We start from the raw sequence: 18,489 nt of genomic DNA on the forward strand, positions 1-18,489 counted from the left end.
GGAAACCTGAGGGCCTACCGCGAACTACGTTCGACGTGTTGCCTGTCACACTTACGGACGAATTTACAAGTGCGACAGAGAGGCAACACGTCGAACGTGGTTCGCGGTACGCCCTCAGAGCTTTATGGATGTTATGTTTACTTTGTGTGGAGCAGGAATTGTTTTTGGTGGCCAACGGGGCTGACTGTACTTGCAGCGTAGCCTTATTTTATACCAGAATAGTGTTAACTGTTGAGAAGTATTTGCGTTAACGTGAGGAGTAAAGTTAGGCTGCCTTTCCACTGTGACGTAGATGAGAGACGTGCGGGAATCGACCAATAGCATTGGTTCTCGTATCCGCTTTGCTGGACTGCAACCAATGCTATTGGCACAGAATAAATAATAGTACTACCGTACAGAAAGGAAACTTCCTACAAAACCGAAGTTTGACAGCGGTTCAGGGTCGAATCATGCTACCCCTTTCTAATACATGGCACTATCCCTTTCGGCTGTTTAGGGTTGTCAAAATTCAAGTGATTTTCTTATCTGTGGTGGCACGCAAAAGGAATTCAAGTGGTGCCAACCCTAATAATTACTCGGAGCAATGCTGAGCCGAGTTTGGCCGAAGTCAGGAGTTTCGCACCCCTGCTATTAGTTAATTCCCGACTCAATCATCGTCGCCCCGGTAACAAGGCAGCCTTATGTCTATGTAATGGCGATAAGCAAGACTACTACGAACACCATTAAAATACTTAGTTTTCGGGGTACGAAACGTATTTGCTCGATTCTGCCAAAAAACTAATATATCTGCTTGTAAGTAGTACGAAAACGGTATAGGGTTAAACCAATCGTCGTGTCGTCGTCGTTTTAAACGTCAAACTTCTATGAAATTATGACGTATAAATAACACTTGCACTGCGTGGGCTATCAAAATCGCTGCAGACTTTTCTTGGTCTAATTCTAGTTCTCTAGATGCGAGCGGTAAAAACTATAAATTAATTCAGTATGGCTACCACTAGTTTGACACTGACATATTCGCTAGCATGTGCGCAACTTACTTTCTACGCATCTCGCTCGTACTCGCATATTAGTGTGAGCGAGATGTATAGAAAGTAAGGAATATGTCAGTTTGACATGGCTATGGCAGTCGTGGTCTCTCTTCTTCTTCCTCGCGTTATCCCGGCATTTTGCCACGGCTCACATAGGAGCCTGGGGTCCGCTTGACAACTAATCCCATGATTTGACGTAGGCACTAGTTTTTACGAAAGCGACTGCCATCTGACCTTCCAACCCAGAGGGGAAACTAGGCCTTATTGGAATTAGTCCGGTTTCCTCACGATGTTTTCCTTCACCGAAAAGCGACTAGTAAATATCAAATGATATTTCGTACATAAGTTCCGAAAAACTCATTGGTACGAGCCGGGGTTTGAACCCGCGACCTCCGGATTGCAAGTCGCACGCTCTTACCGCTAGGCCACCTGCGCTTTCGCACGCTCTTACCGCTAGGCCACCTGCGCCAGTCGTGGTACGGCTAAAAATCATGAATTGCTTGCTTGAAATGTTGAGACAGCTGTTATAATTTTTGGTAGAAATGCTTGATGTAGTTTAATTTCTTAACTATCCTCCTTATTCATAAACGTTTACTAAAGTTGACAAGCCGATAATAATCGTTTGTCCTTTTCCATCATACCAGCACGTCGGAAAGGGACAAACGATTATTATCGGCTTGTCAACTTTAGTAAACGTTTATGCATAAGGGGGTAGGGGAGACCGAGGTGAGTTGTGACAGAGGAGAGTCGTGATATTGTCGATTTTTTGGAATCTAATAACTGTTAGTGAGCTCTCAACAGTGTGCGTTTGTTAGCTCGCAACTTGAACTAACAAACGCGCGCTATTGCGACCTAGTTTTTAGTTAATAGATTCCAAAAAATCGACAATGTCACAACTCTCCTCTGTGTCAACTCACCTCGGTCTCCCCTAAGTTTCTTAAGATTGTATCATAACGTTCCTCGTGTAAACGCAAATACTATAGTCGTACAAATATCGCTGCGCAACTTCAATCTCCGTTGGGTGCATCATTATGTAATATAGTAACTCTTTACTTACAGAGGGTCCTAGGACTCCTAGGTACTAAACTACCAAGAAATGCTTCCACACTGACACATTTACAGTTTAGAACAAATATATTTAAAACGTAGGATAACGTATTTAATGTGAAATGTTTTTTTTTTTGTTTAGATCATTTTTCTGAAGGTATAAAATCACAAAAGTACAAAGGGAAAACTGAATGGTATTTGGACGTATCCAATTGAATGTGGGATGCAAGTGTAAAAATGTATGTAGAAATTATAGTTTACAAATGACATACATATTTCCGTGAGTGAAGGCCAGTTTGCTTGTTTGTAACCATTTGATGTAATGTGCAGCTCTCCACCATTTATATGATTCAAATAATAAAGGTAATGAGGCTAATTTAGCTAGGGGACTATGTGGTACAGTCGCGATCAGATATATCGGAGCGGCCAAGGTGCTCACAAATACCTGAACTCGCCAAGATGTTGCCAAGGCGCATGGTACGAATGGAATGAATCGCTGATGACAAGGCGCTAGTGTACGTGTTTAGATATTTTTTACCACTTCGGCCGCTCCGATCTATCTGACGGCAAATGTACCTTAAATCTCTTTTAATTTATTTTTTCTTATAGCCTTTTGTGGAACCTATGTACAGCACTAATCACACTTTTGGTACTTTTCTGTACCTCTATGATACTCGCCTGTGATTCTTAACGCAATTCACGGTACTTGCGTTTTATGACCTCTCTTATTAAGTGTTGCATAAAAATATTAAAACACGCTAAAGAAAGGACGCGTAGCACGAGGAATTTCGTACATTGACCCCACTTGTTCCTATCTCTATCGCACGCGCATGATATTGCTGTCACGCCCATGATGCCGGCGGTCAATGACACTGTGCTACCGGGACAGCAATATAATTATACGCGTGCGATAAAAGATAGGAACAGGCGGGTCAATGTACATAAATCCTCGTGCTAATCGTTCTTTCTTTATCACATTCCACAAAAAGGTATAAAAAGGTAAAGTGTCATTCTATGGAACTTGCTGACTATGTAAACAAACCGCCATATTGAAACTGTCAAAAATGATGAATTTACTAGGGACTTTTGTTTACATTGTTACAAAGTTCCATAGAATGACACCTTAGAACACATTTGCTACAGTCACCTTAGACTAAGTTTTCGGTATCGCCTTGGGTCGTCCCATTAGTTTTCCGTCAAGTTCTTAAATTAGTCCTATTCTGCTTTCGTCACTCATTCTACATTGAAAGCCACCGACGATTGTGACGAATGTAGAATGGGTGACGAAAGCAGAATAGGACTAATTTAAGAACTTGACGAAAAACGAATGGGACGACCCAAGACGATATCAAGTTTTCAATATTTGGCAGAAAGCCACAGACGTTTTGTTTTTACTGAAATGACAAACTATTATTTATAGCGGCCGCTATGAAGTACGTCATTATAGTTTAGTTGTCGGTTATGTAAGGAGGCATCGACCAAGGTGAACGTTCAATACGTGATATGGCCTTCATATTTTAAAACATCCATTTTGTAAATACGCGAGGACTTATTTATTGTGAGAATACTTTTATTTTTCTAAATTTAATCTTAGGCGCTCTTTGTTGAGAGTACAGAAACTTATTAAATTCGGTATTATTAGAGTCCGTCAAGCTAACTCTTCAGCGACTTGGCTAGTGACAGTGGATTGCCATAAACTGCAAATTCCTTAACTCTTTAACCATTTGACATTCCTTTGTAGTCATTCGATTTCGAACCGTAGTAGAGATGCGTTTTTGTTTTAATTATGATGGCAAGTATGTTGCCGCTACGGACTAAAGGGTTAATCCTTTGAACGTCACGCCTATCGGCGCGGCGCGTCAAGTCAACGATTACCTTGTCGGAATGCACCAAGGGACCGTAGCCGCGCCAGTTGACGTCGTTGGTGGTTAAAGGGATAAAAATGTGGGCATTTATACGTCAAACCTCTATGAAATTGATGTATTAATAAGACTTGCACTGCGTGTGCTGTCAAAAGCGCTGCAGACTTTTCTTGGTCTAACTATCTATAGTTCGTTTTTTTAGCATTAGAAATTAGGTAAACAATCTTGATGTGTCTTTTAATTGAAAAACACATTTTAAAAATAAGTTACGGCAAATATGTAACAATTATGAATCTAATACGATCATTTATATTCTTCTGCTTTCATAAGTAATAGTTTTTGAATTTTAAAAAGCGTTTTTCAATTAAAAGACATGTCAAGATCGCTTACCTTCTTGCAAGTTCTTTCTAATGCTAAAAAAAACGAACTATAATGAAACATGGTCAATACTTATAATTTTCATCAATAAGTGCCCGAACCACAATAACCTCAATCTTACTTCTGCGAAGTTCTTTATAATGCAAATAAAAGTAATAAAACGAAGTAAACGTAAGATAATTACTTGTCTGACATCATGTTTTGTTTAAATTATATTCAGATTTGAAATTGTATACGACTCTTTCTGTACTCTCAACGAATTCTATTTCATGTCTGTTTACGGTGATTGTAGGTTTTATACAGCAGAAAGTAATGTGTATGTGATAATTGTATCAGATTAAGGTCCATTTCATTTTATTACTGTTAACCTCTAGTTTTACGGTACGTGTTTTGTAAATAAAATTAATTTTTGTAATGTACGTTATCGTAACTGGTGATCCGCGGATTGAAAAGGGAAATATCGATTTCTTTGTTGATACAATTTTTGGCATAACTTAGCCCCCAGTTGGCATACTTATATTGGTTATTAGCTAGTCATTTTTAACCGAAACCATCTAATTTATCAATAATTGTAAAAAAAATGATTCAAATATTTCGATATTGCATGTTGTGTTATACAAAATAGAATATCTTTATTTATTTAGTAACTCAAATTATTAAAAATGCTAATTGAATAACCAATTGCAACATATGATTGGACAACACGGCGCGTGTCGCCAGTACGCATCTGTCATACGAATATATACCAGCAGTATAGGTTGATTCACAAGAGCTGGCACGAATGGAATGGATGAGTGAATGAACTGTGTACGTATCACATTAACCAATAAAATGGTGGCTGGTGGCACTCATACAATGAAAGTTTCGTTCTTTTGATTCCATTCGTTCCAGCTTTCGTGAATCAAACATTTGAACATCTTTGTAACTTTTTACCTTATGATATTAACACAAGGTACACAATTGAATGAATATACAGGGCGTCCCACGGCGATGCCACATGGAGGGAAAGTACCTTAAATATAATCGATAGCATATTTTGCTGAAAGAAGACTTCATTTTATTTTTAAAACTTAGTAAAGTTGCATTCATACTTTTTTAATTTTTTTTGAAAAAAAATGTATGGAAAAAAAATTATCGCGTCATTGGAGGAAAAGTACCTTAATTATTGTAAATGAACATCTTACTGAAAGAAGACATTATTTCGATTTAAAAAAAACAAGTTGAATTGCATTTTAAATAATTTCATGGTTAAACCGGGAATCGAACCCGCTACACGAGAAAAAAAAATACCCTGTAGCTTTGTCATATCGATCGAAAGGCTTCAATGTGAGAATTACTTTTTTGCTAAATACTTTACAATAATTAAGGTACTTTTCCTCGAATGACGCGATAAATTTTTTTCCATACATTTTTTTCTAAAAAAATTAAAAAAGTATGAATGCAACTTTACTAAGTTTTAAAAATAAAATGAAGTCTTCTTTCAGCAAAATATGCTATCTATGATATTTAAGGTACTTTCCCTCCATGTGGCATCGCCGTGGGACGCCCTGTATATTCATGAATGAATGATTTCTCCAATGTATTTACGACAGATAGGATATCGCTACCGTAACTATTTATGTTGCGTTATGTCAACTGGGGTTTAATTATTGGTTGGTGCTGTGTTCTGAAGAAAAACCTATAAATAAGTCGGTAAGATTTCATCTGATTCTTGTACCGTATCTGTCAATCCTATTAGACATGAGAGTTTCATCGATAGTATCATCGCTCACACTGCTAACTGACAGTTCATAAACCTATGACAAAAGGCATAAGGTCCACCGACGGACAGTAAAGAATGTTGCTGGTTGTACCACGTCCTTTTGCATGTACACTGGCGTTCAAAAGTGCATGGACATATTTCAACCGTAATATTAAGGCATTACGGTCGACATCTATCCATGCACTTTTGATCGCCACTGTACGTTTCGTCATGATCTGATTCATTAATAAATGTTTTTCTCCGGAACACAGCTGTTATCGTCCCTGCATTTATTCGACAATGATTGAACGAGACGAATAATCGTAAACGTCACTGTCTACGCAAGCCAACGAACAGTTTCGTCTCTTACTGCAAAAGTTAGTACCAGTACGTTTTATAGAAAAATTTAGTCTATTTTCGTTGACTTGCGTAGTCGGTCGACTTAACATCGACGGTGCGCTACGCTACATAAGTATTTGCAGCGGAACAGAGCATTATTTTAATAATTTTATATAATACAACCGCACTAAACCGTTTGCACTACATAGAACGCTTGAAGTGCTATGTAGCGTCACGAAACGTCCATAATGAACGAAAAAACTTCGCTACGACTTTAGCGGAAACTTAGCACAACGAAAAAGGCGAGAATATTTATTTCGTTACGCTAAAATTTCGCTTCTTGAAGGAATTTGGGTTTTAAGTCGTAGCCATAAGGTTGTAAAAATATTAAAAAACCTTATTATGTACAGTAAACTTACACAGCATCATATAATCCTTACAAATAGTATTTGTTAAGTACGATAAACTTTCGGTACGAAAATTTAGATTTAAAACATTGTAATGAATCGATAAAATTCAGGACCAAAGCATTATTTCGGCTTTTGCTATGTAGGGGCAGTGTATGCGATCATATAAACTGCCCCGTATAATTATTTATAAATTATATTAATTGTTGCATATAATCGTTAATGGTATGCGAGTTAGTGTAAAGGTTAGTTAAAAAGCCATGTAACAGTTTATTTAAAATGTGAGTTTGGTCGAACACGTGATACATTTGTTGAAATGTATGCAGTCCGGTTGTATTAGATCTGAGTACAGGATTATATAGTGATATTATTGTCCTTTGGTCGCATTTCATTCGTATAAATAATCTAGTTCTGAACAGATTTAAAACATTTGATTTTTGGACTACAATTGTACAAGTCTCTCAATTATCTCAGGTGCAAACGAATGGGATAATAGGTAGCAAAAAAGGTGATCATAGTACATGCAGATCTGCATGAAGATGTCTACACACGAGTAGTCTTTTCAAAACGGGCTTATTTCTCTATGAAAAGGATACAAAAATAAGCCCTTCTGAAAAGACACTCCTGACATGCTAAATTATATTACTTGCATGCTTTTTATTGTACTTTAAATTGTACTTCTTTGAACTAGTTCAGAAGAACGAAAGACTTGGCTCCCAAAGGACTAATAAACCATTCTCCAGAAATTGCGTATTGTAAGGTTACCGTGTCATATTATAATGCTACATAAAATAACTGGGAGATTCTTCGCCTTATATTGCGAATATAAAGACACCATTTCAAAAACAAAACAACACTTTTACTACAAACTCTCAATACATATCAATTTTCGGAACCGCAACGTTTGATCACTGCATTCAATCTGTTAGAGCCACACATCGGAAAAATGGTCACACTTTGTAAATTATTGCTAGTTCGGAGTTTTTCGTATAAAGCTATTTATTTAAATACCTAGGCGTTCATAAATTAAAAGTGCACAGTTAACGAGAGGGGAAAAATTCATTATTACATACGTGGTATGAATTTGACAGAGTATATTGTAAATATGAAACGTTTAATGTAATAATTTTATTTCAAATCTGCCAACAGCCGCGTGTTTATAGCATTGAGCCGTCAATTAGATTATATTATACATGCGATTCTTAGGGCCACCCCACACTAGCGTCTTTTGAGCGTCGGTGTCTAGTCAGCGCTATGGAAAATGGCGTCGCTGCGCAGTTGCGCCATCGTTGCGTCGAGCAGCAGTCATAGAGTTGTTCATGTTGTTGACACCAACGCTCGGGATACAATAGTGTGGGATGGCTCCTATATTCCTTGAAATAACATTTCTTAAATGAATAAAATACGAACTCGTAGGTGAATGTAGACTGTAACGATGACTATTTTTTATCTCTCGATGGATAACCATCAAACTAATTTATACACAAATTAAAGTGAAAAATAGATTTACCTATTGGCAAGTTGTGTAAAATAAATAAGCTTACTATACATAATGCTATTATTATGATGTCACTAGTTAAGTAAGCAATATAAATATAAGGTAAATACGACGTCAAGTTTTATTTTATTTTCCATTACCTAATCACAATCAAGTTAGCTTATTATCGTGTAATCACATTAAGTATACCGGCCGTTTCCGATAGTTGGGAAGAAGCCTACGCTACAGTTAGGTGCTCTTCAATTATTCAGAGTATGAACCTTATTTCATTGCAATATGAGTGACAATGCTACTAAAATAAGATAGTTAACCCTGTCAACTGCACATCGAAAGGAACTTTTGCGGCTTGGCTACTCTTTACCATTCTCTTCAATGACGTCAAGGGAGAAACGTTCCAGAGCGGCTACCGCGAAAACCGAAATTCGTAAAATGCGGGGATCTTTCTCTTTTACTCCAATGAAGGCGTAATTAGAGTGACAGAGAAAAATCCCCGCAATTTGCGAACTTCGATTTTCGCGATTATAGCCCAGGGGCCAAAGCAAGTGCTATTGAATGGGACTATTCACTGAATCTATTGCACAGAGGGTACGAGGTTAGAATTTGATAAGTTTATGAGTGAGCCGCAACTCACATAATAATACCTGAGGTATCAGGGTGTCTTGATCAATAATCTCTTCATCTCTCTGCTTTGCCTTAAGGTTGACTAGTAGAGAATGCAATCGTTCAAAAAAAACGTGCTATCAGACTGCATACCTAGAGTCATCCTGGACAGTTGGAATAATTTATAATCTGTGGGTTTTAATCTCATTGCTTGTACTATTTGGAACGGCCGGTCATAAAGCACAGTCAGCTTAGTGGTTATCGACGACTTCAGTCTTCAGTTTGGAGGCGAGCGCCTTGCGCAGTTGCATGGCATCCGGCGTCGGCGGCGGCGGCGGCGCGCCGGCGAGCGCGGCCTGCGCTACGCGCGCAGAGCGGGGCCGTGCTTGGCCGCTTGGGCCTTCTCCTGAAATCAGGCATGGAGTGTAAGAGACCCACACACAGCGTTTTTTGAGAGTCATTGTCTAGTTAGCGCTATGGAAAATGGTGTTGCTTCGAGCAATAGAGTTGACTAGACGCCGACGCTTGGGAAACACTATTGTGACTGTGAAGTCTTCCTAAGCTCCCTACACGTTTTTTCAGGTACTGCCTCCAGGGTAAAGGTCCCTGAGCAAACAGAGAGACTTGGCACTAGACTAGATGAATTACTAAAACGAACAGCGTTGTTACGTTGTCCGACCAAAAAGTAGGTATTCATTGACGAAATGTTTAATGTTAAAAAGAACTTTAAACCAAGAAAGAAGGACTTGATGCCATAAGGCACTCAAACAGCTGATTTGCTCCAAGGATCATCTGGCATCATATCAGATCGGACAATGAGAAATCGCTCTAATGACCTCTTTATATTTTCCGAATCGTCGGACCTGATACGTGATAATTATGAACGTGAAAAGAGGCTAACGGCCCAATTCGAACTTTAAGATACGTCAGTTAATAGATATGGATTAGATATGTCAGTGTCAAAAGTGACGTTTTTCTTTGAAGAAATGTCACATTTGACACTGACATATCTAATCCATATCTTTTCTAGACAAGGCCCCTACCTTTATTGTTCTATTTGACGGCGCAGCAACTAGTATCATTTCTCTCTCCTCGCTCTTTTAAAATGCCATTTGTCAAAAAATTTCAGCAAAGTCGAATGCACAGGAAGGTTTTCTCTAATGGTGGCGGACACAAATTAAACAATCCTCTGTCATGCACAATTTATTATTATATCATGGTAGAATGTTAATATCACACAACGACTGTAAATTACTGAATTCGGAGTTGAGGATTAAATCAAAATTATTTAGGACGACACAGGTGACTTACATCTTAAGGCGCTATAGATGTGAAAAAGGGAATTAGTCTATGGTCACCTAGCTTTTTATAAGGAAGGAGCATAGACAACAATGAAAAAATTTATTTTTCTAACACTCCTCCTTATATGCTCCTGTAATAAAAAGCTCCGTGATATACAGGTACATACATGTTAATAAAATCAATAAAGGAAGAAACAAAATTTCAAATGTGAATGAATGCACTAACATTCGATACATTTCAATTTTAAACCCTTTACAAAACATATATGTCTCTCAATACACAAAGGCTTATAGTAAATACATCAGCAAGCACTATTTGTAGATAAATACAAAAACATTAATTATTATCCTGTATCGCAAAACAATATGTTAAGTTCTTTTATTATGGGAATATTCTAAGTCTAATAACAACTTATGAGCACTGTCATTAATATGTACATGATAACATCAAAATGTTTGTCAATTATTTCGGACAAGAAATTCTTAACAAAACAGATATCTTTACATACATGGCAATATACTCAAATTCACATATTCACCAATTCATAACATAGCCAGTATATCTGCGATCTAACCAGTCATCTGCTTAATCACTATTGGCATAAGCTACATTATCTAAATCATTACTTCTTTGAAAACAAAGACCATAATTTAGAATTCCAGCTAAATATTTAAGAACCCGTTTAGCGACATGCCAATGACTCTAGTCGAAAAACATTGCTGACTGTACTATACAAAATCAGCTGACTGCAAGCGTAAGATACATCCGAGTGGGTGCACAGTAGTAATAAGTACATAAGTGGCTCTAAAAGCTGTCTGGATTAAAATTACTCATCTTGTAAATACAGCTTATCAGATTCATCCAGCTTGCAGTTTACTGGCAATAGAGTAGATACAGATTTACAATTACTCATGTAAAATTTAGCCAAAATGCGCCTTATGAAACTGATCTAATACAGTGATATTATATGTTACAGTTACTTTCATACCAAGACAATCCTTAAACATCCTTTATAATTGAATTTCAAAGTTAGTCTTTAAAAATGAAAGCAGTTCATTAATACAGCCGTTGATAGATACAAATGCTAAGAAAAATATTTAAACCTTTGTTATTTCTTAGCATAGAGATAAGGCTCACATTATACTTTGTTTACAGCCATAACGAAATTATACAAATCATGCTAAGACATAATAATGATAATAGATTCATCTTTGGTTATCTTAACATAAACATAAGGCTCGCAATAACTTTGTTTGCAGCCATTTTCATTTAAAACTGTAAACTTTTACATTTTACATGACATGCTTGCTTCAAGCCGTCGATGCTTTTTCTTCAGTAAACATACTTTAATATTATTTCATAACCAGCTGGTTGCTCCATATAGGTAGATGGTTCATCAAAAATTACCGTTAAAAAAAAAAGTAACGTCTATACGAACCATAACGTAGCGCCGGCTGATTTGAAATACTAAGCAAAAGTCTGAGGGTTTAATGTCTTACAATTGGCATATTGATATCCAAAACAAAAAACTTTACCCTACTTTTGACTGTAACCACAGGCAACAAAATGAACTTTATATCTAACAGCTCAACAAATTACCTGCAAATTCTAATAAGAACCCACTTAATTTCATAGTCCGGTCTACCAGTTCCCATACATGATTTATTACTTGTTAAATTACCAAAGCGCGTCACGCAAAATAGGCGCTAGACGTCGACTTGCGGGAAAAATAAAAAAAAACTTTGGCCCTGCTACAATAAAATACATATTAGCAGTTAAGCCACTCATGTTTTAAAAGGAAAAAAACTGATAGCCTCAGTGTATGTTTATTAGTGGTTCAGTTTGATAACTAATAGTGACAACAGTTAACAAACAATTACCTTCTCTGAGAAAATACCTCTCGTACTGCGAACGGGGGCAAGACATCGACGCATCGGCAGTGACCAATGTAATCGACTCTCCTCCTCAAAATGAAGGGTCAGGCAGAGAGGATGGAGTGTCTGAATTGCAGGTTCACGTCACCCTCATCACCACCATCTTCATCGAGCGACAGGAACTGATCAGAGAGCGGAGACTGCACATCTGGCGTTACTACCGCATCTGAAACATTTTTAGAGATTATGTTAGAATATTACTAATATCACAGTTGTCATTATCACTATTATCACAGTTATCATTTACTACATGATCATAATTATTTAAATCATTTAAAATTGCTCATCATTCATTTGTAAAAATAAAATAATAATGCATTATCAAACTTTATAAAATTTTAAATGATCATGTACAGTAAAATGCTCTTACACACGCCTCACAACTGGTGTCTTGTCCATAAATTTATCCTCTAAGAAAGCTACAGGTAAAAACAACTTTGTGATAATGGTTGGGATCAATTACACTATATATATTTGTATTTGCTTTTACACATTTTCACCATAACCAACAAACATAATTTCTTGGTACACGGAAAATGTTATTCAGCCAGACACACCAGTGACTCAAATAAATTTGATCCAGTCCATTCACATTAAGGTATTTTATTTGAAAACGATCTACTGGGGAACAGACTACTGTCATTACAGCATCGCCCCTGTAATGATCAATCAAACAACATTCCTGCAAAATAGTTCTAGCTTTCATTAAAATAAAAATGCTCCAAAAATAGTCCATCGTCAAGGTGAATTACCTATACCATACCATGAAATTTAAGAAAAAAAAAACTTTACAAGTCATTGTTACAGTATTCTGTCCCATAATCACTGCATCAGATTTTAATATGTAAATCAGTATGTTTCTCTACCAAATCAATAAAAAAAAGGGAACTTACATCTTTATTCTTCATAAGATGACCAAAGCTCCTCCTGGCTCAGTCATCAGAGAATGTCAGCAAGAAGCGGGCTCCATTCCAAGTGCCGACTTGCATCTGGTCAACAAGTCACTGTGGGTCAGTTCCAGTGGTTTAGCAGCACATCCAATGCACAGCCTGGGAACAGATGTCACAGACATCTTCCCAGTAAGACACGGTACGCAGCTGCTTGGCACATCGTGTTCATACTGAAAAACGACACCAACACTGAATTCCACCACCCAGGACATACAAACCATCACGATGCAGAAGCCCAAGACGCCTACACTATACCATAAATGCATTGGCGCGGGAACAGCAGCATTGGCACTCTGTAGTCCCTGCCTAGAGCGAAGGGACGCTGAGTGACCTGATTCGGGAATGGGCTGCACTTGCAATTTTAGACTGTAAAGCCCATTACTTTTGTAAGTAGATAAGAAACAGTTGCCTGTGATTTTACATAAAATTTGATTATAAATCCTACAGTGTATTTTAACATTGACAACAATACTATGTTTTACGGGGACTTGAATAACTGAAAATAAATTACTGGCCAACTGTGGCACAAAAATGACATTGTATAAACAAGTTTTCTTACTAAGGGAAACTTTACCTACAAGCTCACCAATAAGCAGTTCTCCACTAGCAACAGATATCAAACATGCCTTCTTATTATATTCTTGAAGAACTTCATGACTTCTAGCTAGGAGAACAATCGCGCCACGATCCACGATGACATCTTGACAGGGACAAGCTAAGTTAGCCGCAGCACACAGTGTGTTATCTTCATTATCTTCTGTATTCGCTATTGCTCCCTCACGCTTCCTCTTCACAAAACATCTGTGGGCCGCTTTTCCATTGCGCTTGCAACACGAGCATAAAAGCTTGGTAATCTTCTCCTTGATCAAATATGCTGATGAAATATCATAGTCAGTTTGAACGTTGCTCATTCGATGGTCTTCTTGTAAAGGAAATGCATAGACAATCTCAATAGTAAGTGTGTTTGTAAATCCAGCAGTTTCCAAACCGGACACTAGAACATTTTCTGGCAAACTGGAGAGCAACATGTCGGCTGCCTCGTCATCCTCTACATTCTTCCCTATATCAGCACGCCGGGCGACGAGCTTCATCACACCTTCAGTGTAGACAGATACGCAGGAACAGTTGTGGTACTCATCTCGGTGTGACTTTCGAAGTAAGAGTACTTTCCTGTAGTCTGTAGTCTTCAAAGGCGTCAGCGAGCTTTCTACAGTCGTCCTTAGATTTCGTACAATCATACAATTTCTTATTAGCTACATATACAAATCGGTTGAATGGAAAAGGGCAGACACACGCCGGTGCCCTCGCATTGTCGCCGCATTCGTGTCGTAGCCATCGACGCAATTCCACAAATCTTCTAACGATAACAGCATAGTTAGCATTAACTCGTCAGTCCATCTCATCTTCCGATTGACATTGACGTAGCAGAGATGATTGAATTTGTGATTCCGCCATTTTGAGGTTATTTTCCCGCATGCTCGTCTAAGTCGACAACAATCAAGTTTTATTCTTATCGAGCACACACAGGACCTGTTATTCTAATTTCTAAACCCTTCCTGGGATAAAACAGTAACCTGTAACCTTCATTGTCTGGACCACTAACCTTTCAGCAAAGTCGAATGCACAGGAAGGTTTTCTCTAATGGTGGCGGACACAAATTAAACAATCCTCTGTCATGCACAATTTATTATTATATCATGGTAGAATGTTAATATCACACAACGACTGTAAATTACTGAATTCGGAGTTGAGGATTAAATTAAAATTATTTAGGACGACACAGGTGACTTACATCTTAAGGCGCTATAGATGTGAAAAAGGGAATTAGTCTATGGTCACCTAGCTTTTTTATAAGGAAGGAGCATAGACAACAATGAAAAAATTTATTTTTCTAACAAAAAAGGACAACTATACTGTTGACAAGATGGACTTCAAATCCAAGTGGCCCCTTTTTAGGCGACCCGGGTTGTGCATGTGTGCGTAAAAACGTATATGTGTGCTCTTTTAGGGATGTAAAAAGTCGATTTTAATCATGTTATATATCGATAAACGCTACACAGCGGAACGAAATAGCGATTAATTGAAGCTTCAATATCTTCGTTAAACATAAACATAATTGAAATGCTAATGGATAATGAATATATTATAATGTAATGAAATAATTCAATTATTGAGGACCACCTATTTTAATAGGTATTTATGTATTTTAATTAAATATCTGAACTTTCCCTTGGTTCTCTCCTGGGGCGTGACTACAAAATTGTGATCTGATAACCACAATAAAGAAAAAAAGCGTTTTTTTTTCATTTTAGGTATAGTTAAACCTTTGAAGTAAAATTAAAATTGCAAGAAATGTCGGTAGTTTATCGATATGACTTTATCGACATGGCTACAGCAAAGTGGGTCGCTTTGTTAATCGTACACTAAACAAAAAGTGGTCCCACTGACAGCTCGCTTGGAAGGCATCTGTATATATTCTTATATCTATGTTTCTAGATCTATTAACTGACGTATCTTAAAGTTCGAATTAGGCCGATTATCTACCTTTCCCTTCTGACCCAATTTCAGCGGCGCCCAACCTTTTCTCGCGCACCTGCTTCTTCAGCGCTAGAAGTTTGTCTCGCTGCTGCTTCAAGTATTCTTGGCGAGCACGGATTTCCTCCTCGCTCACCTAAAAGACAACCAGCACTTACGATCATGGAGCCTCGGACGGACAGACAGACAAGGTGAAACTATAAGGGTTCCAGTAGGTGACTACTGAACCCTAAAAAACCTATTTTTATATCACAAAGGTGAAAAAGAAGGTGATTGATTTGTATTAAGCAATTATACCTAACTAGGTAAGTACTTTAATACTATCCCTACCTCAACTTTTTTCGGTGCGGGTTTTGGTGGTTCCAGAATAGTGGGTTCTGGCGGATTAATCTTTTTCTCAGTAGGATTCTCCATCCTTTCAAAGCTTTGAAGCTTGGAGGCTTTGGTCAAAAGGGTTTGCTTTTCAGCCACCACTTCTTCAGGAGGAACGTTAACGACGGCATTATCTTCGAAATCCTCCAGTTGTAATCTAAAAGTTCCAGGCCACAGATAAAAGTTTTCTTTATCTTTAGTCTAGTAAACAGCAATAGATTGATTAAGATCTCATGACGTGCTCACTCTGAGAACTGTATGCAAAGGTCATGTAATGGTGATCTTAGTTTAGAATAAAAGTTGACAAGGTTATTTATTGTGACTGAGCACTGTAGGTTGGTATATTATGAAATCGCCAAAAAGACTGGAAGAGTCCTATTATTAACAAGAGTCCTGAATTTGGAAAACTACTTAGCATGCGGCATTTAGTAGGTGCATACGGTAATGGTACGGTACGACATGTACGTTTAGTAGTAGTAGTAATCACTTTATTGCACACGACACAGCAGGTTTACATAATATTTACAGAAATAAAGGTACAAAGGCGAACTTATCCCTGTAAGGGATCAGTGTTTAGTTAAAGTAGGTTCAAAACATTCTTCTTACTTTTTAATCTCAGTCATGACATCGTCAGCATCAGGCCAGTCTTCGCTCTCGTCGCTTCGGGACGTCTCCAGATCTTCCGATACGTTTGCAAATAGGCTGGGTAATGCTCCAAAACGCCTCTCGATCAACTCTAGTGCCTTCGACAGAACAGATTGTCAAAAACACTGTTGCTAATATCAAGATAATGTATAGTTTAGATAGGTATATAGGTACGTCCTTAAAGCCACAAGGTAGGTAGATGGAATGAAGTTTCGTTAGCCCAGCTGCAACGCGTGCAACTTCCAAATCGCAGGTGTTGGGTTGAAATACCAGTATCTGAGTTCACGCACCATGCTATGAGTCTCTCAAAAAGAGACGCGAAATCGGCCACCCTTAAATCTTATTAGGTAATGGTCTAGTTTTTTCTAAAGGCTCAAAAATTGCAGTCGCTTTCGTAAAACAAGTGCCTGCTCCAATATTTCGGATTAGGATACTGATAGGACCCCAGACTCCCTTAAGCGACCCTGCGAGTGGGGAAATGAAGTGGTAGATTGAAATATTTGTAGTCGTCGGCTTCCTCCTTCGAATTTCAACTAGATAAATACTATTTCGACCACTAACCTGCAGCTGCAGCTCAACATTTTTATGCGTCATCATCTTAACGAAGATATCGTAGTCGTTGGCAGCCCAGATCTGCTCAAACAACCGCCGGTGGAACTGTGCGGGTAGTCCGGCCAAATCGCGAGCGGACAGACGACATGCAGCCTCGAACTGGTCGGCGGAGATGCCGATGTCATCCATGAAGGATCCGAGCATCACATCTACCTGTCGCATTGCTTAATTTAATATCCTATAAGTAATAATCTAATATTGTAAATTAAAAATTGACGCGATCTAAGGAAAAAAAAGGCTTCGGTTACTGTTGTGTGGGGTGTGGGTGGTAAGGTACCTGTCAGAAGTGCACTAATCGGATCCAAGAAATGTAAAGAACTATAGTATTAAGTGCCTATTTATATGCCTACAGTTAGAGAAGAAATATAAATTAGGTACTCACCAGATTCCGATATTCATCATGAATCTTCTTGTATTCTGGCCTGTCCAAGACATCCCCATTGTCCGTAGGCTCAAAAGCTGTATGCAAAATGAACCACACGTAAGAAGAATAAGTCTGTATCAATCTAATATAAGATATCACTTTTTTAGATTACTCACGCAGAGACTTCTCTTCTATAAAAGTTTGCAATGGGACATTCCATACAGGACCATGTAGAAAACCCACAAGAGAGTCAAATACCCACGCATTGCCATCTGAACTGTCCGTCGACATGACCAAATCTTTACCAATCCCTTTTCAATTAGTTTCTTTAACAGTCTCCTCCTAGAATACTTTTACGCTAATGTGTATGTATTTGTATTAGAAGTTGTTATGGTTACCTCCTGTCTAATATCCGCATCAATTTTATGTTATTCCCCTTCAGGCTTTTGAAATAATTAATAGCTCATTCTAAATTCATCAATGAATCCATTACAGTAAAGTACATTTTGTTAGTTATTTAATTTGAAGTATTTTGGCTCAAATACACTGCATCTAAATAAACATTTTAAAAAGAATGATAAAGTTCGAGTAGACGCATAGTAGACGATTTTCGTTTACTTGAACTTACGAAAGAGTATTTTTCTACTGTGAGCAAATTTATATCCGAATTGTAGTGATGGGTCTTAAGCCGTATAAATTACGATACTAGTATTGTTAATATTTTCAATCCACTGCTAGAATATTTTTTTTAGTTTATTAAACCTCTGTAAACATAACAATCTTTAAGAATGACTTTGATTTGCTAATCAAAACTAAAATCTCTTTGCAGTCAAGAAATTATTTACTTGGGCTGTTTAGCTTGAGTTGGACCCAGT

At 37.8% G+C, this 18,489-nt stretch overlaps 2 protein-coding genes across 3 annotated transcripts; both read right to left on the reverse strand.

Annotated features, from left to right (window-relative positions):
* Positions 1–7,920: 7,920 nt before the first annotated feature.
* Positions 7,921–17,976, reverse strand: LOC134673151 (cilia- and flagella-associated protein 36). Its single transcript, XM_063531094.1, has 7 exons — positions 17,791–17,976; positions 17,633–17,709; positions 17,200–17,403; positions 16,600–16,736; positions 15,952–16,150; positions 15,631–15,757; positions 7,921–9,306 (listed from the first exon to the last, which is right to left on the reverse strand). The coding sequence occupies exons 1-7, from the start codon at positions 17,903–17,905 to the stop codon at positions 9,152–9,154; spliced, it is 1,014 nt and encodes a 337-aa protein (XP_063387164.1). The 5' UTR covers positions 17,906–17,976; the 3' UTR covers positions 7,921–9,151.
* Positions 10,089–14,940, reverse strand: LOC134673143 (uncharacterized). 2 transcript variants are annotated; one of them, XR_010099422.1, is made up of 3 exons: positions 13,673–14,940; positions 13,030–13,256; positions 10,089–12,302 (listed from the first exon to the last, which is right to left on the reverse strand). XR_010099422.1 is itself a non-coding variant. In XM_063531084.1 (2 exons), exon 1 carries the CDS (start codon positions 14,322–14,324, stop codon positions 13,086–13,088), a length of 1,239 nt encoding a protein of 412 aa, XP_063387154.1. In that variant the 5' UTR covers positions 14,325–14,940; the 3' UTR covers positions 10,089–12,302; positions 13,030–13,085. The 2 variants fall into 2 exon arrangements, 1 of the variants encoding a protein (XP_063387154.1); XM_063531084.1 differs by having other exon boundaries at positions 13,030–14,940.
* Positions 17,977–18,489: the final 513 nt, after the last annotated feature.

This window comes from Cydia fagiglandana, chromosome 18 (genome assembly GCF_963556715.1).
Source record: "Cydia fagiglandana chromosome 18, ilCydFagi1.1, whole genome shotgun sequence".
NCBI lineage: Eukaryota > Metazoa > Arthropoda > Insecta > Lepidoptera > Tortricidae > Cydia > Cydia fagiglandana.

Coding starts and splice junctions, on each gene's coding strand:
- LOC134673143 (XM_063531084.1), bottom strand. CDS start 14,324: ATGATTGTACGAAATCTAAGGACGACTGTAGAAAGCTCGCTGACGCCT.
- LOC134673151 (XM_063531094.1), bottom strand. CDS start 17,905: ATGTCGACGGACAGTTCAGATGGCAATGCGTGGGTATTTGACTCTCTT. Junction 16,737..17,199: donor ATGTTGAGCTGCAGCTGCAG/GTTAGTGGTCGA, acceptor GTTCTGTCGAAG/GCACTAGAGTTGATCGAGAG. Junction 9,307..15,630: donor AATTGGGTCAGAAGGGAAAG/GTAGATAATCGG, acceptor GCCTGATTTCAG/GAGAAGGCCCAAGCGGCCAA.